General features: G+C 43.6%; 1 protein-coding gene across 5 annotated transcripts; it reads left to right on the top strand.

Annotated features, from left to right (window-relative positions):
• pik3c3 (phosphatidylinositol 3-kinase, catalytic subunit type 3) lies at positions 1–26,344 on the top strand. Of its 5 annotated transcripts, none has more exons than XM_088632689.1 (26): positions 1–388; positions 1,026–1,214; positions 1,400–1,543; positions 2,600–2,729; positions 3,595–3,621; positions 5,597–5,683; positions 8,424–8,519; positions 10,791–10,862; positions 12,186–12,290; positions 12,431–12,523; positions 12,858–13,043; positions 13,398–13,540; positions 14,736–14,823; positions 17,399–17,463; positions 17,762–17,867; positions 18,045–18,161; positions 18,395–18,526; positions 18,668–18,796; positions 20,069–20,138; positions 20,727–20,791; positions 21,022–21,106; positions 22,103–22,177; positions 22,661–22,829; positions 23,035–23,125; positions 23,486–23,611; positions 25,996–26,344. In XM_088632689.1, the coding sequence occupies exons 1-26, from the start codon at positions 321–323 to the stop codon at positions 26,008–26,010; spliced, it is 2,673 nt and encodes an 890-aa protein (XP_088488815.1). In that variant the 5' UTR covers positions 1–320; the 3' UTR covers positions 26,011–26,344. The 5 variants fall into 5 exon arrangements, with proteins under 5 accessions (XP_088488815.1, XP_088488813.1, XP_088488814.1 ...); XM_088632687.1 differs by having other exon boundaries at positions 14,736–14,832; XM_088632688.1 differs by having other exon boundaries at positions 2–388; positions 17,396–17,463.
• Positions 26,345–27,789: the final 1,445 nt, after the last annotated feature.

The raw sequence follows: 27,789 nt of genomic DNA, 5'->3' as shown, positions 1-27,789 counted from the left end.
AGAACATTAGGATCTATCTGTATATCCACGACACTGGATGGGCTCGGCAATGATTATGTTTGTCTTCGAGTGATTGTTATTTTTCCTTTTTTGTTTTCAGAAGTGATAATTACAACATGGCTGTAGGGACGCAGAGCGTTTCCTCTGAATAGGATTGCCACGAAGAAGCGGGGGTTTGTAGAGCACACAAACAGTACCGCACGCTAAAAGAGAGACGGTCCAGAAGGACCGACTGTTGCGGTAGTTTCGGTGCTAACAAACCGCTGCTTTAGTAAATACATCGGGTGCTGGGTGCTTTACGAGAAACTGAAGATCCAGCCATGTCGGAAACTGACAAATTTAACTACGTGTACAGCTGCGATCTTGACATCAACGTGCAGCTAAAAATGTAAGTGTTTTTACTGTTATTACGGGACAAAGTTTATCTTTCGTATTGCAGTTCGTATTAATTAATGACGAGGATATTATTAATTCCGGCAGACTCGCTTGTAATATTAATGAAGATGTTGTCTTTCACAAACAATAATAACCTCGCAGGGCTGGCGGTCACGCTCTCTCCTGTATAGAACTTCTATTAGAAGGAAAACAAATCCCTTGCACAAGGCATTTATCGGCCCTTTAAAGATGCAAGAAAAGTAAGGTAGATGTAACTTGCACAACACTGTGAGTTCTCCAAAGGTTTTTTTTACACAAGACGCAACTGCTTGACTTCCATACTCAATGAGAAATTCAATGAGCTTTTCCCATAATATTGTTTAAGGTCAAAAAAGTTATAAACATGATACTGCAAAGTGATTGTATTTCTTTTCTTTTCTGTGGCTGTGTGTGTGAGAGGAGTATTGCAGTATTAACCCCACAGTCCCCGTCTCGATGCAGTGTGTCAGTATTGACCCCACAGTCCCTGTCTCGGTGCACTGTGTCAGTATTGACCCCACAGTCCCCGTCTCGGTGCACTGTGTCTGTATACAGTGTTAATGAGGTTTTATTTCTGTACAGTAAATATACCTTGGTTATCTCTCCGTCAGAGGCAGTCTTGAGGGGAAGAGGGAGCAAAAGAGCTACAAGGCTCTGCTGCAGGACCCCATGCTGCGTTTCTCGGGGCTGTACCAGGAGAGCTGCTCTGATCTGTATGTCACCTGCCAGGTGTTTGCTGAGGGCAAGCCCTTGGCCCTGCCTGTCCGCACGGCTTACAAGGCCTTCAGCACGCGGTGGAAGTGAGTATGCACTGGTAGGAAGGGGTGTGCGTTGGGCTTTCAGATCCTGACTTGCCCCGGTGGGCACAGGAATCCCATGAGACTGAAGAGCAGAGGTTTTCAGCAGCTCTGAGCGTGCTGCGTGCGGTATCCAGCCCAGGCTGGGCCGTGGGTGAGCGCGAGTGAGCCCCTGTGTGTCTCTGCAGCTGGAACGAGTGGCTGCGCCTGCCGGTGAAGTACCCCGACCTCCCCCAGAGCGCGCAGGTGGCCCTGACCGTGTGGGACGTCTACGGGCCGGGTCGAGCCGTGCCTGTTGGGGGCACCACCGTCGCCCTGTTCGGGAAGTACGGGTGAGTGCTCCGGAACCCCTGGGCCCGCTGTACGACGCCCTGCACGGCGAGGAATAAAACACGCCTCCTCACGTCGCAGACAAGGCCGTTTTTATCCTGTGTCTTTCACTGTCTGGAAAGGCAGGTGCCATTTTTCTGCTGAAGCTGTAGTAATTTACAGCCAAAGCTAGAGCTGGTCAGTGAAGAGCTATCTGAAAAGATAGGTTGCATTAAATGCTGTGATTAAATGTAATAATAATCATCATCATAATTTAATAATAATAAAATAATATTTTCCATTAATAATAATTCAAAAATAATAATATTGAAAATACTAATAATACTTGCTGTTTAATGGCATTGTGAGAATAATTTGGTAGATTTTAACCAAAGTTGAAAACCTCCCATTCTATATGGTTTATTTTATTTTTAATTAACAAAATAAACGTGATTCCACAATGTATATCAATCTTACAGTGAGTACACTCTCTAACATTGCATAGGATTATTACGTAAAGTTGTAAAAAGTTCTTAAATAGTTATAAAATATTCACAATTCACCGTACATGTGGGCTGGATTTGCACAATAAACAGCTACCAATTGCTGTCGTCCATGCCTTTTCCCTGTCCCGGCTCTGAAACTGTGGTCGTCCAGTCCTCTGCAGGAGCTCAAAAGAACAGGTTTTCCCTCCCTGGTCCCTGTACAGGGCCCACAGTCCTTTCCAGTGCTCCCTCATTGTGGACAAGCCCCATTTGGCGACGTCGCCCTGAGGTTTGCAGGAATCCTCTCCTCCAGGTCCTTCGCTCCCTGCTCTGTACTGCAGTTTATGTGCAAATAAGGGTTTTGTGTGTTTGGTTGCTGCTACACTTGTGACGTAGATGCTCAATGCTTTTTCACAGGATGGGCAATCATGGTTTCGAGGATAGTTTTGTGTGGCTATCAGAGCACAAAAGTTTAAACTGTTTAGCAGTAGCGGTATGAAGGAAACATGTTTGGTGCATGTTTAGTGAAATTAGAAGCACTGATTTTAATCTTTTATCAATCGGATGTTTTTCTTCCCTCTCCCTTTCCCTTAGGATGTTTCGTCAGGGGATGCACGATCTGAAAGTGTGGCCAGGAGTCGAGGGGGATGGCTCTGACCCCACAACGACCCCGGGGCGCACTAGTAGCAGTCTCTCGGAGGACCAGATGGGACGATTGGCCAAGGTGGGGCCCATACATAGTGATTGATGGCATGGGAGGAAGTTATTCATAACATCAGAGTGAGTTGTGCCTGACTGAAGCAAATTGATGGGTTTAAAAGAGTTGAGGGGCAGGACTGTGTGGTGGGTGGGGCCAGTTCATCTTCAGGCAGTGTGGTGGGTGGGGCTGGTTCATCTACAGGCTGCGTGGTGGGTGGGGCCGGTTCATCTTCAGGCAGTGTGGTGGGTGGGGCTGGTTCATCTACAGGCTGCGTGGTGGGTGGGGCCGGTTCATCTACAGGCAGCGTGGTGGGTGGGGCCAGTTCATCTTCAGGCAGTGTGGTGGGTGGGGCCGGTTCATCTACAGGCAGCGTGGTGGGTGGGGCCGGTTCATCTACAGGCAGCGTGGTGGGTGGGGCCAGTTCATCTTCAGGCAGTGTGGTGGGTGGGGCCGGTTCATCTACAGGCAGCGTGGTGGGTGGGGCCGGTTCATTTTAAAAGGCTAAGATGTGAGTGGGGCTATTTCATTGACGAAGGATGTGTGGTGCGTATGGTAGTTCCAAAAGGTGTGTGGATGAATAAAACTAAAACCCGTGTGTTTTAAATGTGATGTATAAACTTTAAACCTTTTGTCTTTAGGATTATTTTTTTGGAAAGGGCATGTAGACTTTATTTCAGCAATGTACTTGTAAAGTAATTGGAACTGTTTTTGGTTTCTGAATTTATGAACCATTCAAGCGTTTCAGTCCTGCAGTAGCATTCAGCAAGTCCTCCTCTCCCTGGCCCGTGTGTAGTGGGGCAGGTGCCTCTCAGTGGGGGGTGTTTGTGTTTAGCCCCCATCAGGCTAAAGTGAGGGTGTTCTGGAGACTGACTAGCTTCTCTTCTCACAGCTCCCTGATCTGGAGGTGCTCAGTGATGTGAGTAAGAGCAGGGGAGGTCTCTAGGCTAAGCCCTTTCCTTGCTGTGCATGGGCTCTTTGTGACGGGGTGTGGATGGATAGTGTGTGTATAACAGCAATCTTCACGTAGCTTCTTTGAAAACACTGCACAGAAACGCAAAAAGATTTATAGAAAAAATGTATGTAAACTAAAGCAGGAAACAGTAACAATAAGAAAAGAGGGACCAGAAATTACATTTGACCTGGCATGTCTGTGCATTGCAACCTGAATGTCCTAACACCCACAGAGCATGGGCGTACAGAGCTAACCAGAGCCCATAGCAGAGCAGACGTGTCAAGTTCCTCTGTCAGAGAAGCTGGAACATTTTGATGGATGCTCGACATTTATGCTATCAGAACATAACAGAGGTTTCGCAAACAGGAAAGTCTGAAAGTCACGAAAGAAAGGTAGTTGACTTGACTGGCAACACATCTTTTGCAGGAGTACACAGGTCTCTTGCAAATGCATGAACATAGTCCTGAGGGACAGTCAAACAAATCTGTCATATAACAGATGTTAAGTTACCCTCATGACCTTAACAGGTTTTGATATAAGCTGGGACTGTTCTTGAGGTGCCTGTACAACACTCCAGGCACTTCACCCTTGCCTGGCTGAGGCAGAAGGAGAAATGTGCTCACATAGGTAATCTCCCACATGCTGCTCTGAGGTACAGGAAAGAGATGGGTGAGGAACACCTACCAGTGTTTACCTCACTTTCCACTTCTTGTTAAATTTTAAAAGGTTGTTAGCGTTCGTCTGAAAGCTAAAACTGGGTTAGTTTCTAACAAGAAAAAATGTCAATAATTTAACCAAAAACAAAAAAGAGATTATACCCATAAGTGTATTGGATCTTGAAAATTATGGGTCTGTAAACAAAATTGACACTGTAACAGCTGACCGTTTGTGTCTTAAATTTGCATCCAATGTTAATTTTGATTTACTACTACTGTAGCAGAAATGACCTAATCAGAATTAATGCAAATGACCGCCCTTACTGGGAGAAAGGGGGAATGTTGCCAAGGTAGGAAAAGAGATAAAGAATCTACACTGTGTTAGAGATGAAGGGGATAATTTACTTTGAGCTGTTAAATTCTAGTCCATTTCACTCCTTTTAATTCAGATATATCATTGTTGATCTAGCCTGGGTAATTTTGCCTCTGGTTGCTGAATTCAAACCTGACCAGTTCAGTCTAATCTAATCACATCTGATCAGTCCCATTCCAGTAGGTGAGCCAGGATATGAAATACCTCCATCTGAGTGACACAATCAGATCGGTTTGTACATCCTCAGCTAATAGTCTGTTAGAAACCCAGCAAGCCAGTTCAGCTGAGTGGCTGCTTTTAATCTGTGACTTTCTCAGAGTTATTGTAATCCAGCACAGGGGTTCAATGCTTTAGATGAGTCATTACTTGGGGATGTGTGTATTAACACTGTGGCGTTTAAAGATATGTTTGTCCTTCCTGGTAGAGCAGATCTGGGGGTAGGGCTTTGCTCATCAGTGCTGTGCAGGGGGAACCTAACACACCCATCGAACAGCAGTTTGATCAATTTCAGGTTTTACCAACCACAAGCTCTTTCCAAGTCAAAACCGGGTACTGGCTATGCAGACTTATTTTATTTTGACAACATTTTTGAATATTGATGTTGATTTAGAAAGTTTGAAATAAACTGATATGTGGGTGTACTATATAAGTATATTATGTTAAAGGGTGCACAGCTGGTAAAGCTGAGATGGATCAGACTGCTGTGTTTATAGGAGTCTTGTGTCAGGCCCTGCGGTGCTGGTTTGCTGCTGTGGCATGCTCAGAGTAAGTACTGGGACAGCTGTGCTGCACAATCTGCTCTTGCACACGTCAACCACCACTCACGCTCTCTTTCCTGCCGTCCTGCCCTTGCCCGAGCCTCCTCTGCCTCTACCCTTTATAACCTCCGTCCTGCTCTGCCCCTCTCCAGCTGACGAAGGCTCACCGGCAGGGTCACATGGTGAAGGTGGACTGGCTGGACCGCTTGACCTTCCGGGAGATTGAGATGATCAATGAGGTGAGCTGCCCATTGGTGCTGTCTGTCCATATGTCCCTCTGTGGGAATGGGAATCCTCCTCAATGCCCCCCAGTAACTCCCCGTTGGAAGTATTTCGGTTAGTATTGGCGTATCGCATGTTACTACAGCTTAGTTACTAAATTGTTAAACGGAACTTCTTCAAGAGATGATCCATTCCTCAAGGTGCTGGAGTGCAGGTGTGATTTCGGACACATGTCCTTCCCTTTGCAGCAGTGTCATTCACTGGTTGAAGAGTAAAATATGTTGTAGAAGTCTAAACTGGGATTATCACTTTGAACTTAACAATAATCATGATAAAAATATATTTTATTTCTGTAAAAACAGTATTTTATTTTTAGTCAATACAGTTTTCCCCCCTTGGGACAATTGAACAAACCAAAAGAGAGTAGAACCTCTATTTTGAAAGAGCAAAAGCATTGGGACAGGTGTCTCTTGTTAGTTCAGGTGTTTGTTGTTGGACAACACACTTTGACTTCAGTGTCACAATGGAAACCAAAGAACTTTCTGTTTAAGAAATTACCAGCATTTAAGTGAGAATATCTGAAAAACTCGTTACAACTACAGAATAGAAACCAGGCAGAAGAAACATCGGCAATATACTGAAGAAGAAAGACACCACAGGTATAATTCCCGGAACAGTTTACAGAAGACAGAGGCAGCAGGATTACAAACACAGCACCACAAGATCAGCACCAAGAACACAAGATATTAATTTTATTCTAATAAAACGTATGATTATTCTAATTTTATTCAGCAATACAAAGATGGGGCAGTGCAGTTTTGGTAGAAAGTTTATGGGCCAATGACACCAAGATAAACCTTTTCCAAAGTGATGGGAAGGTAAAGTGTGGAGAAAGAAAGGGACTGCAGAATGATGGTGACCCAAAACATACAGCCGCAACCAAGGAGTTAATGAGGAGAAAAAAGTGGAAAATCGTAGACTGACCATGTTAGTTTCCAGATTTAAATAAAATTGATAATGCCTTTTACAATCTGAGGAAAACACTGAAGTCCCAGCAGCCCTGTTATTGTCTCAAAGGGAAAAGCAGCTATATATTACATTTTACAAATCAGCTTGAAGTGAATGTGCCCCAGTACTTATGGTCACTTGGAATTACTGGGTAGAACACAAAGTTTTTTTGTTTTAATGTGATCAAATGTATACAACAGATTACCCAAAACCAATTATGTATTGTGTTTTTTATTTTTTGTTTTAATTTCATGATAACAAATAGAAATTGCTTGACTGGGAAGCAGAAATAAGTTTTGATTTTGGTCTCCCAATACCTTTAACACTTATAGCTCTTCTAAATTCTGTAGTTTTGTGCCCTTTACAAACAAGACGCACTTAACTTGAGCAACTTCAGAGCCCTGCTGAAGCAAACAGAATGACATGTTCATAGAAATAGGGTGCTGTTGGTGGTCATGTGTTACCAGAATTATATCCTCATAAAACAGTGATGATTGCAAAATAACGCAATGTTATCTTGTAACAGCACAATAATAATTGTGAAATAATCAGGCACACCAATTGCATGAACACTGACGAAAAGTACACAAGAATCCATGTTGAAATACTGTTTAATATAGTGTACCTCAAGATCAGTTGCCAGCCAGCAGCCATGATGCTACACAATCACATAGCATGTATTGGGACCACATGTCGCAGTCTCACTGTTTGGTCTGGAAATCTCACCTATTTGCAGTCTAGGTTGATTTTCAAAAACTTAAAAGTAATGAACATAAAAATTGAAATTGTTGTATAAACTTGCAATTCCATTAATTAACCAACGTACATGAATAAGAGTAACCATCAATACAGATAGTATGCAATCACAGTTCTTGACGGAAAATCTCTTGCATTAGGACTATAAACCCTTGAGAGCTGTTATACAGGGTTTCCTAACAGCTGAATGTCGTCTCCTTACATCACTTGCCACTTAAATTTCAAAGTGGAAAAAAGACTTATTGCCTCAATGAGCACAAAATAATAAACGGCACGTCAATAGCAAAAGGAACACTCTGATGGCTTGATACTGACAGAAAAGAGTAAATAGCAACGTGTTTCAAGCACAAAGTTCTTCTTACATATTCTTCTTCTTTGTTGGTTGGCATCATGTGTAGCCTACATCTTTGATGAATCTTATGTAATCAAACTAGTTCTTGTGGTCAGATAAGGTCCTGCTCAGGATAATATTGTGTAGTTACAATAATAAGATTGCTTGTTAGTTCGTAAACTAGTACATTAATCTTGCCTTTGTAGTTAGATAGTAGCTAGCTACTGTAGATGGGGGGTGGAATTCACCACATGGCCTTAGTTTTTTCCCCATGACATTGAAAAACTTCTGTAGTAATGAATAGAGGAAGTGTGAATAATTATCAAGTCAAAATCAGGTCATGACACCCACTTGCTAACAAGCTAATTATAAGGATGAATAATTCCACCCTCTACTGACGGGGAAAATAACACACAGTTTGTGCTTGTCATAGTTTACGATTTCTTAATTCTCTGGGACAGCTTGGAAAAAGGCCCTTTCTTAAATGTTCATTACTCTTCCAGTGCTCAGATTACTGGGGCAGTTTCTGGCTCTCTCTGCCACATGAGGGAGGTGTCTTATGGTCCAATCAAAGCTGCTCATCTGAGATCTCTTCTCCTTTTCATTGTGTCCTGTTTATTATGACCTGAGGCCACCTTTATCCTACTTGTCTCTGTCTGCAGAGCGAGAAGAGGAGTTCCAACTTCATGTACCTGATGGTGGAGTTTCCCCGTGTGAAGAACGGAGAGAGAGAGTACAGCATCGTCTACTACGAGAAGGTCAGGGGTCTACAGCATTGCCTACTGCTCTGCTTGTCTGTGTCACATGAGCTTGTTGAGTGGTTTATGCCTTCTGACGTGCTGCTTACCACTTATTACACTGTTACTCCATCAGGCCTCACTGTTACTTATCTCGCTGTTATTTATTTTATTACTGCCGTGTGTTTAGGATGTCTTTATGGCTTTACGTTGTATATTTTTATTGTATATCTTTAATTGAAAGAGCTAACCAAAGCAAATTCCATGCAACTAGTTGTTATGGTTATAATGTATTGAATTGAATTATGTGCTGTAAAGTTTCTAGATTGTTTCATTCTGTTAGCCATTTTGAGCAATCTGCCCAAACACTCTGTATAGAGCAACATGTAGGCATTTGGAAGGGTCCTTCAACTGAAAAAAAATATATATTATGGATAACACCGGCTTCAGTGATGCTAATAATGCTTTCAGTGCTCTGTTGTGGAAAAGATAACTCTCAGGACACAGGGTTAACAGAACTCATCTCCTGTTTTGAAACTTCTGTTTTCTTGTCATGTTGTTTTTATTTGGTGGTGGTTTAAGAATATTACACAGTGAAAGCGCTGCTCAGTATGCAGTATGGCTTTGACTAGAGCTAACAGATTGTGATTGAGACGGCTGAGACTCTGTGTGTAGGATGATAATGAGGCCCTGTGACCTACTGTGTTAAAAAGCAGTTTTATTTGGATGACCCGTGTGTGCTCTTGTGTGTTTTTTTTTGCAGTTTTGGACAAGTAGTTTGTTTTGATGTGATTCTTCTATCTGTGTGTGTCTGCTCACAATGATACGGTTATACAGTTGAATGCAGAAGTTTGGGGACCCCTGGTCAAGTGTCATGTTTCACTGACTCTCTAAGTGAAAAGAAGTTAACACAACCTCTGCCGGGTACAAACTTAAACATTACGTATTTTTTTGCATTTTGATGCACAATTACTGTTTATTTACTTAATTTTAACAGATTTTAAAAAATAAAACAGTGAATGTGGCATGTGCAAAAATTTGATTTATTAATACTTTTTTTTAAGGCCTCAAAACTTGATTGAGTCCTTAGGCCTTAAGTTAAGCTTGGTGAAGACAACTCTAGAGTTGAATAAATACTCTGACCCTTCTAACTTCTCAGGATGTTGAGATATCATTAAGAAATGGAAATTAACTGTAGAAGTCCAGGCAAGATCTGGAAGACCCAGAGAAATCTCTGATAGAACTGCTTGTAGACTGGTCAGGAATGCAAAGAAGAACCCCAATATCACAGCAAAGGACCTGCAGAAAGGATTAGCTGACAACACAATAGTGGTCCACAGCCTGTTGCACAAAAATTATCTGCATTATAGAGTCATCAGAAGGAAACCTTTCCTGCGACTTCATCACAAAAGGCAATGTCTTAAGCCAGAAACATTTTGGAACAAAGTGCTGTGGACTGATGAAACAAAAAATGAACTTTTTGGCCACAAGTACAAAAGATACATTTGGAGAAAAACAGGTGAACCTTTTGAAGAAAACAACACCTTGCAAACGGTTTAAGCATTTTTTTTAGATTATTACATTTTGGTGTTGTGTGGCAGCCATTGGCACAGGAAATATTGTGCAGGTGGAAGAAAGAATTGATTCAACCAAATATAAAAAAAAATCCTAGACGATAATGTCCCAGAACCAGTGAGAAATTGCAGCTGAAAAGAGTTTGGATATTTCAGCAAGACAATGATCCAAAACTTACCTCAAAATCAATCATGAAGTACAAACAGGAGGGAAAGATTACGGTTTTGGAATGGCCGTGACAGTCCCCAGACTTTAATATTATTGAAAGTCTGTGGGGAAATGTCCAATATGCAGTGTGTGCAAGAAGACCTAAGAATATTTCTGAGGTAGAGGAGTTCTGCAGGGAAGAGTGCGGAAACAAATCCTAAATCAAGAGTAGAGACTCTTAACTGGCTACAAGAAATATTTAGAAGCTATGATTTCTACCAAAGGATGTGTTCTTCAGTACTGAGTGGCAGGGCACCTGAACTTTTGCACATACCATATTCACTGTTTTATTTTTTCAATCTGTTTAATTCAGTAAATAGGAGTTGTGCATTAAAATGTGCAGAAATATGTCATGTTTAGGTTTGTGCCCTGCAGAGCTTGTGTTAGCGTCTTTTTATTTAGATAGTCAATGAAACTTGCAGTTTGACCAGGATTGCCCGAGCTTTTACTTACAATTTTAAGCGCTGAATGGTCAGTTATGGTACCAACTTGATGGCTCTCTTCCAACAGGACGGCGATGAGTCTGCTCCTCTCCTCACCAGTTCTGAAATTGTTAAGGTGCCTGACCCTCAGATGTCCATGGTAAGTGTTTGTGCATCTCATGTGACATTTTATGTCACTCTGTGTCACTCTTTTAGTTCATTTTCCACTTCCTTTTATATTTTGCTCTTTTCAGGAGTGGAAGCAGTTTGAAAGGTCTTGTAAAGTTTGGTCATCATTTTCGAACAGCAATGCACAGGGTCTTGCTGTGTGTGAATTTCTTTAGTGGGAGCTAATATAGATGCCCACTGTTTCTGTCATCAGTCTGTGGCTGTGGTGCTCAGTCTAGGCCCTGCTGTTGCTCTTCTCTGTTCGCAAGCAGCACACTACAAAGTACAAATGACAAAAATTGCTGATGGTTGTACCAAGTTGTATTTACAGTGTATGTCTGGCCCTGTGGCAGAATACTTCAAAATCTGTAGCTACTCCCTTCCTACTGTCTTTCTGCAAACCTGCAGTTTCTCCATCAGGAGCCAAAAGCTTTTCTCAAGTGTTGAGTATAGAGTAAAAAGTGTGGGATTTAAAACCAGGGCAGTTATGCTCAAGCTTTGAAATCGACTAGTCAGATCTTAAAATACCATGTTCAGTTTTGGTCACTGCACCACAGAAAGTATATTATAGCCTTGGAATAAAAAAAACAACAAGAATGATTCCTGATCTCAGGGGACTGTCATATGCAAACAGTTTAATGGAGGTAAAACTCTTCTGTGTAGAGTAAAGGAGATTGAGAGGAGATTTGATCCAAGTATATAAGATCCTAAGGGGTATAGATAAAGTTAACTCAAGTAATGATTTCTCATCCAATAGTGAAACATAGACCTGGGCTCACAAATGCAAATTCATTTAGGAGAGAGTGAGATACGGCAGGTGGCGGAGGACCAGCCGTTGAGCTCTTTTTAGAACTTGCTGGATAAAGTATTACTTCCACTTGTCTGTGAAACAGTCAAACAGCCAGTGACGGGTTGAATATCCTCCTTTTGTTTGCATACTCTCTTACATTCTTATGCATCAGAGTGCCAGATTTGTGTTTTTAGTAGAAAGAAACCAGGTGTGAGTTATCAAAGCACCCTGAGGTAAATGTAACTCCTTGTTCATTCATTTATACTGTATGTCTGTTTCCAGCCTGTAAAAATCAGTAACTCATTGATGCTGGAATGAAAAAGTAACACAATGCTAGAAGGTTCGTGTATTCATGTTGTTCTCATGATTCTGCCACTATGAGATCTGTCGTGGTTGGGTGTTTCTCTGACATGCTGTCACTTTCTTTCACCTTGTCTCTCTAATTTTGCTTTCTTCCAATCGCCAACTTGCTGTCGCTCTCTTCCTGCTCCTCCCTGCTCACTCCCTCTCCCTGGCTGTCTGCAGGAGAACCTGGTGGAGAGTAAGCACCACAAGCTGGCTCGCAGTCTGCGCAGTGGCCCGTCTGACCATGACCTGAAGCCCAACGCTGCCACCCGCGACCAGCTCAATGTGAGTCTGTGCAGCGTATCTGAGGGAGAGGTCCCTCTGGGTGTGGACCTTCGGAGACAGTGTGTGCCTGTGACGCTGCAGAGTGAGTTGTGTGTTTGTGTCTATGGTGTCTCCCATCATCAATGTGTCTCTGGTTTTAGATCATCGTCAGCTACCCCCCCACCAAGCAGCTGAGCTCAGAGGAGCAGGACCTGGTCTGGAAGTTCCGATACTACCTCACCACTCAGGAGAAGGTCAGGACCTGGAGACAGACTTGACTATCCCTGTCTGTCTCGCAGTGGACATACTCGCACCTGTCCTCTCCTTGTCTCTCAGTGGACATACTCACGCTTGTCCTCTCCTTGTCTCTCAGTGGACATACTCACGCTTGTCCTCTCCTTGTCTCTCAGTGGACATACTCTCGCTTGTCCTCTCCTTGTCTCCCAGTGAACACACTTGCTCTTGTCTTCTCTCTGTCTTTCAGTGGATATACTCACTCTTGTCCTCTCTCTGTCTCTCTCTTAGTGGACATAATCTCTGGACTCTGGCGCTCTTTGTTAATATCCCGTCTCGGCTCTCTTCCCCCAGGCTCTGACGAAGTTCCTGAAATGTGTGAATTGGGCACTGCCTCAGGAAGCCAAGCAGGCTCTGGAGCTGCTGGGCAAGTGGAAGCCCATGGATGTGGAGGACTCCCTGGAGCTGCTGTCCTCGCAGTTCACCAATCCGACTGTCCGCAGATACGCTGTGGCCCGGCTGCAGCAGGCTGACGACGAGGTCAGGGGTGGGCCCGGGCTGTCGAGGTTCATGTCTCAGCCAACAAGCATGCAAGCGAATGAGTGTGTCTCTATATATATCTACAACCTTTGCAAGTGGCAGTAAGCAGAAAGTCTCCTGAGCTCTCCTGGGATCATCAGAAATAAACCAGTTGTGTGGCAGGGGTGATGCTTTCTGGTGTCCAGATTTAATTGCCCGATATTTTTCGAAATATTTACAAACTAGTATATTTCAGAGTTTTGAATCGGATCCCAGCAGCAATAGGGAGCCAGGTGGGAGGAAGAAAAATGTTGGTGAACTACTGAATTTTATATTTGGAGTTGGAAATGACATCTCTTGGTCTTCTTCTCCCAGGATCTGCTGATGTACCTGCTGCAGCTTGTCCAGGCCCTGAAGTACGAGAACTTCAATGACATCCTCAGCGGGCTGGAGCCTGGGAGCAGGAAAGACAGCCAAGGGGGCCTGGAGGAGAGTGGGACACTAGGAAACATCGACAGGTAAGCCTGGCAACAGGAGAATCAACCATGGGGGCTCAGGAGAGCGGGACACTGGGAGATATGAACAGGTGATAATATTTACCCAGCAGTGAGGGCATTGAAGAAGGTACACAGGGATTTCTACACCATGAGCGGAATGCTCTGCATTATCAACCCCACTGATATTGTAACTCCATCGAAAACGATCACTTTTGTCACTTTTGAGAAGGAATTAGACAGCAGGCAAGCTGCTGTCAGGAATGCCAAACAATGTGTATAGGGCTGTGCCCATTAGACCCTTACCATTGCTAATTAATATAGAGAAGAGAATAATATAATATTGGGTACAACTGAAAAGCAGAACTCCTACTACCACAAGGATCTGCTGAAAAAAGAGCTGAAGACAGAGGAGAGCCCCCTCAGCCATTTGGGTTTGAAGCTCTCTGGCCTGAGCCAGGTGGAGACCTGCACATAGAAACTGAACGACACAGGCAGATTTGGCTGCTCGGAGAGGCAAGCTGTGTTCCCACTCCCAGGAGGGAGAAGCAGAGACACAGATGCACTGCAGGAAGTGCAGAAGAGAACTCATGGATTTGAGAACCCTTTTTCCTTATAGCAAGTCAAATTCCTGAGTTCACACACTTGCCAAAATCAGAAAGCTATAAATGACTGGGGAAGGGAGAAGGAAACACAGCTGGCAGCCCACTATGTGATCTCCTGTCACAGCCTGAGGAACAGTGAGCGATCCTCTGTGATAAACACATGTCACTGTTCTAAATGTTTACTAATTGCTACTGCTGTAATTCACCAGTTATGCCAGTAAAGCTCTTTAAATTTGAGAGTGGAGCAGAGGGGTAGAGTCCCCAGTGAAAGGTGAGCCTGGAGAGAAGGAGAGAGAGGAAGGAGTGTTGATGGAATAGACGAGGATCCTAGGGGAGTATAGGACATGGGGCATTTATCTGCCAGGCAGAACAAGACGTTAAGCAAGAACACGGTAATGCAGTTCTACATGTGCTACTTGTCAGTATCTTCCAGCTGTATGGCAGGATCACCATACACCTTTCCCTTACTTGCCACCTCAAGAAGTATTTTTGAGTATTTTATTTCTGCTATTCGAGATGTAGCAGGCACAGGGCTGCATACTGTACGTCCTGAGTTCTTGGCTCATGTGTTTTTCTATGTTGGAGATCCTTTATCCACGGCTTCTGTTTCTCAGCTCTCAGATCCTGTCTGGTCCTGCCCCCATTGGCACTAGCGCTCCCACCCAGAAAGGAAAGGAGGCTCAGGACAGTGAGAGTCTGGAGGTGAGGAGGGTGAGGGTGACTTCCAACAACAGCTTCTGTGTCTCTGTTTGACAGGGACTGTTTAAACAGCCATATGTACTGTATCTCATAGATATTAAGCGTCCAGTATTGGCCTAATGTAGGGATCTCTAACCCTGGTCCTAGAGAGCCCCAGTCCAGTGAGTCTTACAGGTCACCCTAAATCTGGGATCTCCAACCCTGATACAAGAGAGGCCCATTCTGTGGAGTTTTATAGCTCACCCTAAATCGGGGTTCTCCAATCCTGGTTATGGAAAGCCCCAATCTAGCGAGTCTTGCAGGTCACCCTAAATCTGGGATCTCCAACCGTGGAGAGCCTCTGTAGGTCACCTATAAGCTATTGATCAGTCAGTCGAGACATTCAAGAGAATGCTGGTCCTTGAGGGTTGAAGAGTACTTAGATTTTAGTTCTAAATAATCTTGACTTAATAGAGTTGTTCCATATCTTTAGAAATTGGATATCTGATGGTATTCAGACCCTGCTATATTGGGGCTGTCTGGGAACAGGGCTGGAAATCCATGTTCTGGCAGGTTTTAAAATGCAGATATGGGATCTCAGGTCTGAACTCCTCAGCACTGAAAGCAAGCTGGATTTTTGATTTTTCTCAGATTTAGACAATACAGTATCAAAGTTGTATATTAGGTATGAAAGACTTGATATAAGCATTAACAAATGAAGTACATGTACGAAATGAATGAGAATAATATTTTCACATCCCTTCCTGTATAATGATACTGAATTTTCTTGTCAATCTGTTCCTTGATGTTGCATTTGGTTGCACTGCAGACCTTATACAGTGGTGTGAAAAAGTGTTTGCCCCCTTACTGATTTCTTATTTTTTTGCATGTCTGTCACACTGAAATGTTTCAGATCATCATACAAATTGAAATATTAGACAAAGATAACACAAGTAAACACAAAATGCAGTTTTTAAATGAAGGTTTTTATTATTAAGGAAAAAAAAAATCCAAACCTACATGGCCCTGTGTGAAAAAGTGATTGCCCCCTAAACCTAATAACTGGTTGGGCCACTCTTAGCAGCAACAACTGCAATCAAGCGTTTGCGATAACTGGCAATGAGTCTTTTACAGCGCTGTGGAGGAATTTTGGCCCACTCATCTTTGCAGAATTGTTGTAATTCAGCCACATTGGAGGGTTTTCGAGCCTTAACCGTTTTTTTAAGGTCATGCCACAACATCTCAATCGGATTCAGGTCAGGACTTTGACTAGGCCACTCCAAAGTCTTCATTTTGTTTTTCTTAAGCCATTCAGAGGTGGACTTGCTGGTTTGTTTTGGATCATTGTCCTGCTGCAGAACCCAAATGCGCTTCAGCTTGAGGTCATGAACAGATGGCCGGACATTCTCCTTCAGGATTTTTTGGTAGACGGCAGAATTCATGGTTCCATTTACCACAGCAAGTCTTCCAGGTCCTGAAGCAGCAAAACAGCCCCAGACCATCACACTACCACCACCATATTTTAGTGTTGGTATGATGTTCCTTTTCTGAAATGCTGTGTTACTTTACGCCAGATGTAATAGGACACACACCTTCCAAAACGTTCAACTTTTGTCTCGGCAGTCCACAGAGTATTTTCCGAAAAGTCTTGGGGATCATCAAGATGTTTTCTGGCAAAACTGAGACGAGCCTTTATGTTCTTTTTGCTCCGCAGTGGTTTTCGTCTTGGAACTCTGCCATGCAGGCCATTTTTGCCCAGTCTCTTTCTTATGGTGGAGTCATGAACACTGACCTTAACTGAGGCAAGTGAAGCCTGCAGTTCTTTGGATGTTGTTGTGGGGTTTTTTGTGACCTCTTGGATGAGTCGTCGCTGCGCACTTGGGTAATTTTGGTTGGCCGGCCACTTCTGGGAAGGTTCACCACTGTTCCATGTTTTCACCATTTGTGGATAATAGCTCTCACTGTGGTTTGCTGGAGTCCCAAAGCTTAAGAAATGGCTTTATAACCTTTTCCAGACTGATAAATCTCAATTACTCTGTTTCTCATTTGTTCCTGAATTTGTTTGGATCGCAGCATGATGTCTAGCTTTTGAGGATCTTTTGGTCTACTTCACTTTGTCAGGCAGGTCCTATTTTAGTGATTTCTTGATTGAGAACAGGTGTGGCAGTAATCAGGCCTGGGTGTGGCTAGAGCAATTGAACTCGCTTTCCAAAGATGTGATCAACCACAGATGATTTATGTTTTAACAGGGGGGGCAATCTCTTTTTCACACAGGGCCATGTAGGTTTGGATTTTTTTTTTCCTAATAATAAAAACCTGAAACATTTCAGTGTGACAAACATGCAAAAAAATAAGAAATCAGGAAGGGGGCAAACACTTTTTCACACCACTGTATGTATCACAGAGTTAAAGGACTCAAGCGTTACTTCTGTTTCTTATTGTCTAAGATCTGATTATATCATTTAGCAGCTGATTGTAGAAGAGATAGAGTAACTGGTGCAGTTTCTGTTTTTAGGTGGAACAATGATGTAATTAATACTCTGCGAGTGTTTAATTGATGCATAGTGTCTAACAAACATTACGTTGTGTGTTACAGCAGGATCTGTGTACTTTCCTCATCTCCCGTGCCTGCAAGAATTCCACATTGGCCAACTACCTGTACTGGTGAGAGCAGAGCACTGTGCTGTGTGGTGTTGCTGTGTGTTTTACAGTGACAGCAGCGCACTGTGCTATGTGATGTTACAGTGACAGAAGAGCACTGTGCTGTGTGATGTTGTAGTGTGTGTGTATTATAGTGATAGCAGTGCACTGTGCTGTGTGATTCCAGTGCAGGGAAGTGTGTGTGTGTGTGTGTGTTGGTGAGAGCAGCAGTATCAGGTGGCATCAGGAGAGCAGTGTGAACCAGTTTGCATGAAATTGCATTTTGGGTAGGCTGCAGTGTGCTAACTGTCTGTGTCCACAGGTATGTAATTGTGGAGTGTGAGGACCAGGACACTCAGCAGAGGGACCCCAAGACCCACGAAATGTACATCAACGTCATGAGGCGCTTCAGCCAGGCACTTCTCAAGGTCTGTCTCTCCTTGGTCCCTGTCTCTCTGTGCAGACGTGTCTGCAGCTCAGACTGAACCCCAGACATTACAGTAATACCATCACAGCACGCTCATGCTTTTCTTTCTCTGTCCCTCTCTGGTGCTCTTGCCTTCCTCTTCTCCGTCTGCCTGACCCACTTGCCTCTTCTCTCTCAGGGTGATAAGAGTGTCAGAGTGATGCGGTCACTCCTGGCAGCCCAGCAGACATTTGTGGACCGGCTCGTTCAGCTGATGAAAGCCGTGCAGAGGGAGAGTGGCAACAGGAAGAAGAAGGTGAGCGTGGTGGTGCCCTCTGGTGCCCATGTGGATGGTTGGTGTTGCACACTGGGAATGGTTGGGCAAGGAATGATCTTGACAACTTGGAACAAGTTCATAGTTGAAGAGTGAGGACACATGGTAAAAATCACAGTCATTGTGATGTACTTTCCCAGTGGCACAATGATAATTACTTTTACACCCGAGCTTGTGTATTGAATCTGTGTCTAAGCGAGAGTCGTGTATTCCAGACGGAGCGTCTGCAGGCCCTGCTGGCAGATAATGAGAAGGTCAACTTGTCTGAAATTGAACCCATCCCTCTCCCTTTGGAGCCGGGGGTGCGCATCCGGGGCATCATCCCTGACACCGCCACGCTCTTCAAGGTACGAACAGTGAGCCCGTTTCCCGTGGCCCGCCTGTCTCGGGCAGTGTCGTGCTCGTGAGAATCATTCGCTTCCTCTCTGGTGTTGTCGCGGTGGCAGTCCCAGGCTGTCCTGACTCTCTTTCTGCTTGTCCACGCTCAGAGCGCCTTGATGCCAGCCAAGCTGATTTTCAAAACGGAAGACGGGGGTCGCTATCCCGTCATCTTCAAACATGGCGACGACCTGCGTCAGGACCAGCTCATCCTGCAGATCATCTCGCTCATGGACAAGGTCAGGACAGGACAGAGCCTGCTGCTGGAGCGGAGAGTATAGTTAAGGGGGGCATTCTCCAGCTGCGATGATGTAATTAGTGAAATACAACAGGGATAGTATTAGGACCACGACTCTTCTAATTTCTAGAAATGATCTAGGTTCTGCATTTTCCCCCCCACAATAAAGTGCATATTAATATCCAACTGCTGAATTTGCAATCTGCAGTTATAAAAACCTAACCTTATCCAGCTCTCATGTGTTTGAGCTATTTTTGTACTGCTGCTGATGCTGCCTTTGTGAGTTGGTAGCTAAAATGAAATCTATTGCTTGTATCTTGTACCCCATCCCTTCATCCGTGCTCAAAGCTCATAGCTTCCCAATTGTTGTTCTGTTAATAAATCTCATCACTGAGTTGCTGAACTTTACCCTTGTTCCTGTAGGTTTAAAACTTGATGTTATCATCTCATTTTTTAAAAAGCACACATAAACCACACCAAGCCTCAAATACTTAACTACTGTCTCAATTACAGTTTATAGTTTCTTTTATTGAACAAATTCTGGAACAAAAAATTGGCAGCTCAATTACGTCAATGGCTTTTTTGAGCCTTTGCAGTCAGGGTTTAGCCAGAGAGACAGCACTAAAACAGACCTTGTTAGCTGTTGACTTCTGACTCCAGGACACCAAATATCCTTCATGCAGCTTTCTAAACAGTCAGTCATGGCATCTTACTGGAGCTCATGGAAGAAATCACTGAGATTTCTCTTCACTGGGTGTGTATTGTTTAACTGCCAAGAACCAATTTATTAGTCTTGGGTGTTATAAATCTGATGTTGCACCAGGGGCTCTCTGCATAGATCTTTAATAAAAATATTTACATTTAGCTTTTTGGCCAGATTATTCTTCCTTATGGGCTTGGGTTCTTGAGTTTCACTTGGGGAAAAGCGTAGAAACTGCATTTTTTCTGCAAATAAATCTCTCTGAAGTTAAGATCAGCAGCACTTTCCTAACTAAAACTTCTGACACCTGAAGAAGGCTCCATGGCCGAAACCTTGTTTTCTTTCTTCTCTTTTCAGCATGGAATAAACCTATTACCTGTTCCTTTGCTAACTAAAACTACTCTGCATAGCACGTTCCTCCTGTCCTGGGTAGTTTTCACTGATTCCCTTTGCTCCTTAAGGTTTTCATGTTCACATCTATGGCACTGAACAGTATAGCTTGCAATAAAGGTGCAATAATATAATCAAAGCAAATCAAATTGTAGTCCTCAACCTCACCCTTCTCTCTTCTAGCTGCTGAGGAAGGAGAATCTGGACTTGAAGCTGACACCATACAAGGTCCTAGCCACCAGCACCAAACATGGTGAGACCTGTGACACATTTACACCACGTGGTTCAAAGTGTTATCAGACTTGCAGTCCAGGACCACCCTTTGATTTAGCTCCCAGTCTACAGCTGAAGCCATATTGTTGAAGTCTATACCCTGTCTTCTCTGAAGGAACCATAGATACTAAGTGTATCAAATGGGCTAGATGGGCCAAATGGTTGCTACTCATTTGTAACCTTTCATATGTGCTCCTTTAAATTGGTATTCCAAGCCTGTGACCCTTCAGAGACGTTTATGAATTTCTGGAACATTAAACTTAATCCTCTTACAGCATGCATGCTTTTAGGAACAGTGCTGCAAACATAGTTTAACATGAGAAGAGTACTTCCCTTTGGTCAGTGTGGGTTTTTATTGGGAATTACCTTTAGAACTAAAGGCTCCTGAGATAAACGGAGACTCTAAGTAGCCAGTGCTACCAATGTCTGTTTCAAGAGAAGAGCATCAGGATGTAGGGTTGTTTTGGGCTTGACTGATCTAAGTTCAGTTTCTCATCCAGAGAATTGCACAGTATTCGATTGGTGCTGTTTCCTCTTTGTGAGTTGATGTTTTTGCTCCTGTTCCCAGGGTTCATGCAGTTTATTCAGTCAGTCCCTGTTGCTGAGGTCCTGGCTACTGAAGGAAGCATACAGGTACAGTTTCAAACTATCTGTATGGCTCTTTGTCTGTCAGTTCCTGCTTTTCCTCACTGCTTGCTGACCCCTGTTGTTACCTACAGTCTTCCACTCTCTGCTCCTGCCTAACCTGCCAGCCCTCATGTTAATACATCTTCTTCCAGTTTAATCATTTTCTAATGCCTCCAGTCTAACCAGTCACAGCCTGTCTCTCGTCCCACTCTGATCACCCCCCTCTGTCTCTGCAGAATTTCTTCCGGAAGCATGCTCCTAGTGACAAGGGGCCATATGGAATCAGCGCAGAGGTCATGGACACGTACGTCAAGAGCTGCGGTGAGTCTCCCTAGTGAGCCTGCACTCACACATCCCTCCTCTTTATCCCTCTTGAGACCAGCCTGCCACAGCCTGGGCCCAGAGGCATGTTATTTATCACCTCTGTTCTCAACGACACATTTGTGCACATGCAGAGAGACCAGTATTCACATTGTCCCCACCTGTACAGCTGAGCCACTGTTTCCCCTGTTAATGTGTCTCTGGTGTTTTATCTGTGCCTCAGTATAGCATGACTGTGCTTGTCAACATCTATTCTTGAAGTCAGAAGTGTCTCTTGTCCCATCTCTGTTGTAAGCCTTGCTGGTGCCCAAGCACAGTGTTGCCACCCTGTAACCTGGTCTCATCTGAACACTGGGCCTGGATAGGGATCCGCTAAGGAAAAATTGGTTGCTCCTGTAAATTATGTTTTTGGACTCACAGGTGGTGCTCTGTCCAGAATCTGGACTAAACTTTCTAAAACAAAGCCCCCAATATGATGACCAGTGTGCTGTAGGAGGTACAGTTGCTTTGATGAGCCTTTAAGCCAAGGTCCAGACTACTTGGTCATTAAAGATCCCATCACACTTTTTGAAAGAGTGGAGTGGTAACAGTGGTGTCCTGGTGGAATTCTGCTCTGGGTTTATTCAATCTGGCCTTTGTAAAGTTCCCCTTTAATTGAACAGTTTATCACTCCTCCCCATAATCTTCTGTGCGGTGAGGCTACTGGTGAAGAATGACTTTTGTCTGTTGCTCAGGTAGGACTGCTGGTGCAGAATTGCTGCTGTGGTTTGTCCAGGTGGAGCTGCTGTATTTTGCCCAAGTGGGTCTGCACTTCAGTACTGGATAGTGGGTCCCCTGGTATAAGTAATGCTTTTTGAGATCCTTTGGGTTTAAAACAGCTATATAAATACAAGGCATCAGTATTATTAATGAGGACATACATAATATATTATGTATGTATTCAATATTTGAACTGTTCTGTCTCTAACTCTCCTGCTAATGCACTTTGTCCTACAGCTGGATATTGTGTAATCACCTACATCCTAGGAGTGGGAGACAGGCATCTTGACAACCTACTGCTCACCAAGACAGGTTTGTCCATGATCGTCTTCACACAGCATCACACTAGTATATTCGTAGACAACCTCCTCACGCTAACAGACCTATGTAATCACTGACACACCTATCCCCACACAGACAGACCTGTGATAGTTACTGATAGTTGATCAATGATAGTTACTGAAAGACCTGCACACATGTTCATACCTGTCCTCACACTGACAGACCTGTACATCATCACACTTGTGTACTCACTGACAGTCCTCTATACAAACTGTCAAACCTGAATGCACATTGATGCTATATTGAGTGTAGAGGGACAGACTTGAGTTTGTTTATTGCTTAGGAATTATGTTTGACAGATGCTGTCTCACTGTTCAGAGGAACAAAGTCAGTAATTAGAGTAGTACAGAACCAATTTGTGAGGAAGAGTTTATCAGTTCTGGAGAACAAAGATCATGACCCACCTAATCTCTCTCTCTTTCTGTGTTTTTGTTTTGTTTTCTTAATATGCAGGCAAGCTGTTCCACATTGATTTCGGATACATCCTGGGACGGGACCCCAAGCCGCTACCGCCCCCCATGAAGCTGAGTAAGGAGATGGTGGAAGGGATGGGTGGCATGCAGAGTGAGCAGTACCAGGAGTTCAGGAAACAGTGCTACACTGCCTTCCTGCACCTGCGCAGGTACACACACAGCCGTCTGCTGACAAGGAAGGAGCTGTCTTACAGCAAACTCTACCGTACCTCTACAGTAGATGCACACAGAAGGTCACAGACACTGCTTCACACACACCGCCCTGACAATACTGGCCTTATAGTCAGACTCCGTATGCGTCAGAGGTGGTGTCCAGGTGTGATTGAGCTCGATTCCCTCCCCTGTGTCTCTCAGGTACTCCAATCTCATCCTCAATCTCTTCTCTCTCATGGTGGATGCCAACATCCCTGACATCGCCCTTGAGCCCGACAAGACTGTTAAAAAGGTGAGCTGGCAAGAAACTCTCCTGTTTTAAGATCATAAGAACGGTTCCGAAAGTGAGGAGGCCAATAAGCCCTTATACTCATTTTTGTCATTAGTTGCTGATTGATCCAAGGATCTCATCATGCTGTTTCTTGAAAGAAGCCAAGATATTAACGTCATGGCTGGGTAGCATGTTTCCAACTCCCACAATCCCACCCACATTCATGGATGGGTTTTATAATACAAATTTGCAACTGTTTGAATTGGAATGAGCGAGGGATGGTTTTATTAGCAGATGCCAATGGTGAGTGATCTATGTTATTGGAGGATATGAATGAGAAATGAGCTAATCTAACTGATTTGTGCTTTTGGCCTTACACAGGTGCAGGACAAGTTCCGACTGGACCTGTCCGATGAGGAGGCGGTGCACTACATGCAGAGCCTAATAGACGAGAGTGTGGGGGCGCTGTTTGCTGCCGTGGTGGAACAGATCCACAAATTCGCCCAGGTCAGCACTCTGCGTCTCTCTCCTGCAGTTGTGTTCCACTGTCTGCATCTCTGTGTGGGCCTGCATGTACCTGAGGGTCTGCGTGGGTACTGCTGTGTATTTCTGCGTTAATAACTTTGATCTAGGCAAAACGAAAGCTTCCGCCCAGCCGCCAGTCTTGAAATCCAGAAGCATCATTGGATGGTCCTGCCAGTGTCTGTTATTAGGGGTGCTATTGGTTATCCATTAGCATCTGTTAATTAACACAGGTACATAATTAAAATGTAAGGCTTTTCCAGAAGATAGAAATGTATCAAATTTAAAGTTGCTTGTTCTTGAGTAGCGTGAACACACTAATTGCTAGTACAGTGCTTATCAGGGAATCATCTTCTCACCATTTGTCTGTCTGTTGCGTTTTCTTTTCATAGTGTCACCTTTCCACACATGTTGTTCAAAATGCCATTAGAGGTGCCCAGCGTCTTTCACTATAGCATATTAATTAATAATAATAATAATAATTGCTTACACTTATATAGCGCTTTTCTGGACACTCCACTCAAAGCGCTTTACAGGTAATGGGGACTCCCCTCCACCACCACCAATGTGCAGCATCCACCTGGATGATGCGACGGCAGCCATAGTGCGCCAGAACGCTCACCACACATCAGCTATCAGTGGGGAGGAGAGCAGAGTAATGTAGCCAATTCATAGAGGGGGATTATTAGGAGGCCATGATTAGTAAGGGCCAATTGGAAATTTTGGCCAGGACACCGGGGTACACCCCTACTCTTTTCGAGAAGCGCCCTGGGATTTTTAATGACCACAGAGAGTCAGGACCTCGGTTTTACGTCTCATCCGAAGGACGGCGCCTGTTTACAGTATAGTGTCCCCATCACTATACTGGGGCATTAGGACCCACATGGACCACAGGGTGAGCACCCCCTGCTGGCCCCACTAACACCTCTTCCAGCAGCAACCTTAGTCTTTCCCAGGAGGTCTCCCATCCAGGTACTGACCAGGCTCACACCTGCTTAGCTTCAGTGGGTTGCCAGTTGTGAGTTGCAGGGTGATATGGCTGCTGGCTTTGAAGCATTCAGACAGGTACAAAGGAACTGGGAATGTGAAAATGTGCTATTCAATACTCTGCCTCAAGCTGATAACAGATGCTTTTCCCTGCTGCTACTCTTCTCCCCTTGGCCTGACCTGCTCACAGACTGCAGATGTCCACCCAGCTTATGTGCTGCAGAGCTCAACCAAACCCCAGTGGCCAGTTTTCAGATGAGTAGCTGCTAAGTAGAAATTTCAAGCTGAAAAGTAAACAGAAAATAAACCATTTTAGCTGCAGAAGCCCTTGTGGTGACAGGTGTGTTAACTGTAATAATACTTGTGAGCAGGTCATCCTGGGTTTACATCCCTGGGTTAAACGCACGTCATTTTCACCATTTCTGTGAAAAGCCAAAAAGACGCCTTCACAAACATTTATTCCTGTTGTGAAACTGCAGAAACATGTAGGTAGGCTGTTTCCTTGTCTTTAACTGTTGAAGAGAATACATTTATGATGACTTAGCAGTAAGTCTTATACATATTGTTGGTTTGCTTTTACTGTTGGTTGATCTCTGAATATTTAAACATTAAAACCCCAAATGCTTTCAGCCTGTGCTTACATTTGAATTTGAATTTACACAGTAATTACTCAGTTATGTGTTTCTTGTTCCTATTTCTTATGTGATATTAATTCATTTTGACCTGACAGTGTTTACTGAGCGACATCCAAATACAATCCATTGGACCCAATGCCATTTATTGTATTTTTAATGCCTCTCAGTATAGTGTAGCTAGACTTCTGGCCCTTTAAAAGCAATCCGTATTCTGCCGATTACTATTAGATTGTAATCTTGCTTTGTTTCAATGCAATAATTCGCAGTTTGGAAAATAGAAAATTATAGTCAGTTTTAACTGATTTTTCATTATTAAGCATTTGTTCTGGCCAAACTCCAAAAAACAATTATAATTTAAAATACTGCATTTTTCAATAAGTGTTCCCCACATCTTTGATATAAGAATATTTGTTTTCTTGTGGGTGGGATTTCCACTTTCCTCTAGAATAGCAGGCCATGTATGAAGTACACATGAAATATCAAATGACATCAACAGTGTCAGAAATCATGGCAATATTTATGTGTGTATATTTCTGATCTGGACAGCATTGTACAGTATTAAAAAAAAAACTGAGACTCAATGGTTTTAAGCAGCAAGAGCAAAGGCAAATGTCCAGAATCCAGAATTATCAAGATCCTTACTCATTGAAACCCCAATACCTTACCTGTTCCCAAATGTGTGGGGGAAGGCTGTCTCATCCTCCCCCTGGAGGTGGCTGATGGCACTGCATTACTTTTTTGTTGCAGTACTGGCGCAGGTGATGAGTTGCTTCAAGAAACAGACTACACTGAGGGACAGAAAGCTTTGCTGGACTGGCTGAGACTGCCCAAGATGACCAAGATTCTCACCTGGTTGTCTGGGATGATCAGAGAGGAGCACAGAGGCATCCCCTTAAACTCTTAAAGGGAGGACAGATGAGCACAGCATCCTCTCCAGACATTCGCTGTCCTGCTCTGAAGAGTTCTAGTGCTATCGTGTGCAAAATACTGCACTGTTATTATAGGCATGATTGTATCATTATGTACCTATTTTTTAACAGGAGGGTTCGAGTGTTTACTTCGCCACATTGCCAAATAAATCAAAGGTGATTCACTAGCCTATTTACTAGCAGGTGGGTCTTTTGTTTAAATGTCAGTGTGTTTTGTCAGAGATGTTAATCGACGGAGCTGTGAAGCTGATGTCCTGGTTTCTTTCAAGAAATGGCTGGATCGTGCGATCATCCAATGCTAACTACCCAATGGGCTAGATCGGGCAAATGGCCTCCTCTTGTTTGTAACTGTTATTATGTTCTGCATCAGCAACCACACTACAGAGCAGGTCAAGTGGAGAAGTGAGAATGAAAGGAGAACTTTTGATAGGCCAGACTGGATGAATCCAGAACAAGAGTTTTGCCAGGACACCAGGCTTCACACCCATATTCTTACGCTATGTCCCTGGTCATCATAGCAATACAGAACAGTGCCCTTACTGGTCTGACAATGCCACTTACAATATCATCCTGATTATTATTTGGAGATCCCCATCCAAGTATTGACCAGTCTCAGCCTAGCTCAGCTTCTGAGATCTGAGGAGATCAGGCTCCAGGGTAGTAAATGATTCATGATTAGGGGTCGTGCAGTGAGCCTTGCACACTAAAGAAACGGGTCATGAAATATGCACAGTTCTACTCACAGGAGATGAAACACTAAAAAAGCTGCAAATAAATATTATGAATATGAAGAAAATTGCCTTTGTATTTTGGGTTCTTAGCGACTCTGTCAGACTGAACTAAGTCTGATATACACTTCAGTAATAGTGACAGTGTTCATCATTCACACTGGTGCTCAGTCTTCAAATGCCAATATTTGCTTTAGCAAAGGTTTAATAATTCATGTGTTAATTACTTTCAGTTACATGGAAAATTAAAAATGTGGAACCATTCCATCTCAAGCTGTGCTGGGAGTCATGGGACCATCACTCAGTGGCATTTTAGAGTTTTAAGACTGGCAGGTGAGGCACGTGTTTGATTTCATTTGGGGCTTAATCTGCAGGCTTTTCTCATTTTAAGGTACTGGCATGTTAAGGGCCTTCATTTGCGCTTTACAGATGGACACAGTCTGGTTCTTTTTAACATTCATTCACAGACTTAAAACCCAGTTAAACCAGTTCTTACAGTACATTGCAGCTCACTCTCGGCTCTTACTCCAGCACTCTGGACAGGGCTGCTCAGTCGGCAGTATACGACTCACATGCATCTTCAATGCTGGACAGGAAGGGCACTGGTGACCAGAGTACTGATTCAGGTGGGCTGAGTTTATCATTTATCTGGGTCCTGGTCAGTAACGTCCCTACACAAGCAATTCACCCCAAACCAACACTCAGAAATCGAGGCTTTACACCCACTTTCTATGTTCATTATTTGATTGTCTTATCCAGGATGGCAGATATTTAATTTTATTAGCATCAGAATATGCATTTAAAAAATATATGTATGTGTGTCTTTGTTTTCCGATTGACATGAATGTATCTTATTTAACCTTGTTATTGTGATGTATTGTATG

The sequence above is a fragment of the Lepisosteus platostomus genome, chromosome 1, assembly GCF_059453375.1.
Source record: "Lepisosteus platostomus isolate fLepPlt1 chromosome 1, fLepPlt1.hap1, whole genome shotgun sequence".
Lineage (NCBI taxonomy): Eukaryota > Metazoa > Chordata > Actinopteri > Semionotiformes > Lepisosteidae > Lepisosteus > Lepisosteus platostomus.
Note: the sequence above shows the minus strand (reverse complement) of the source record. Positions and strands in the feature narration are given on the sequence as shown.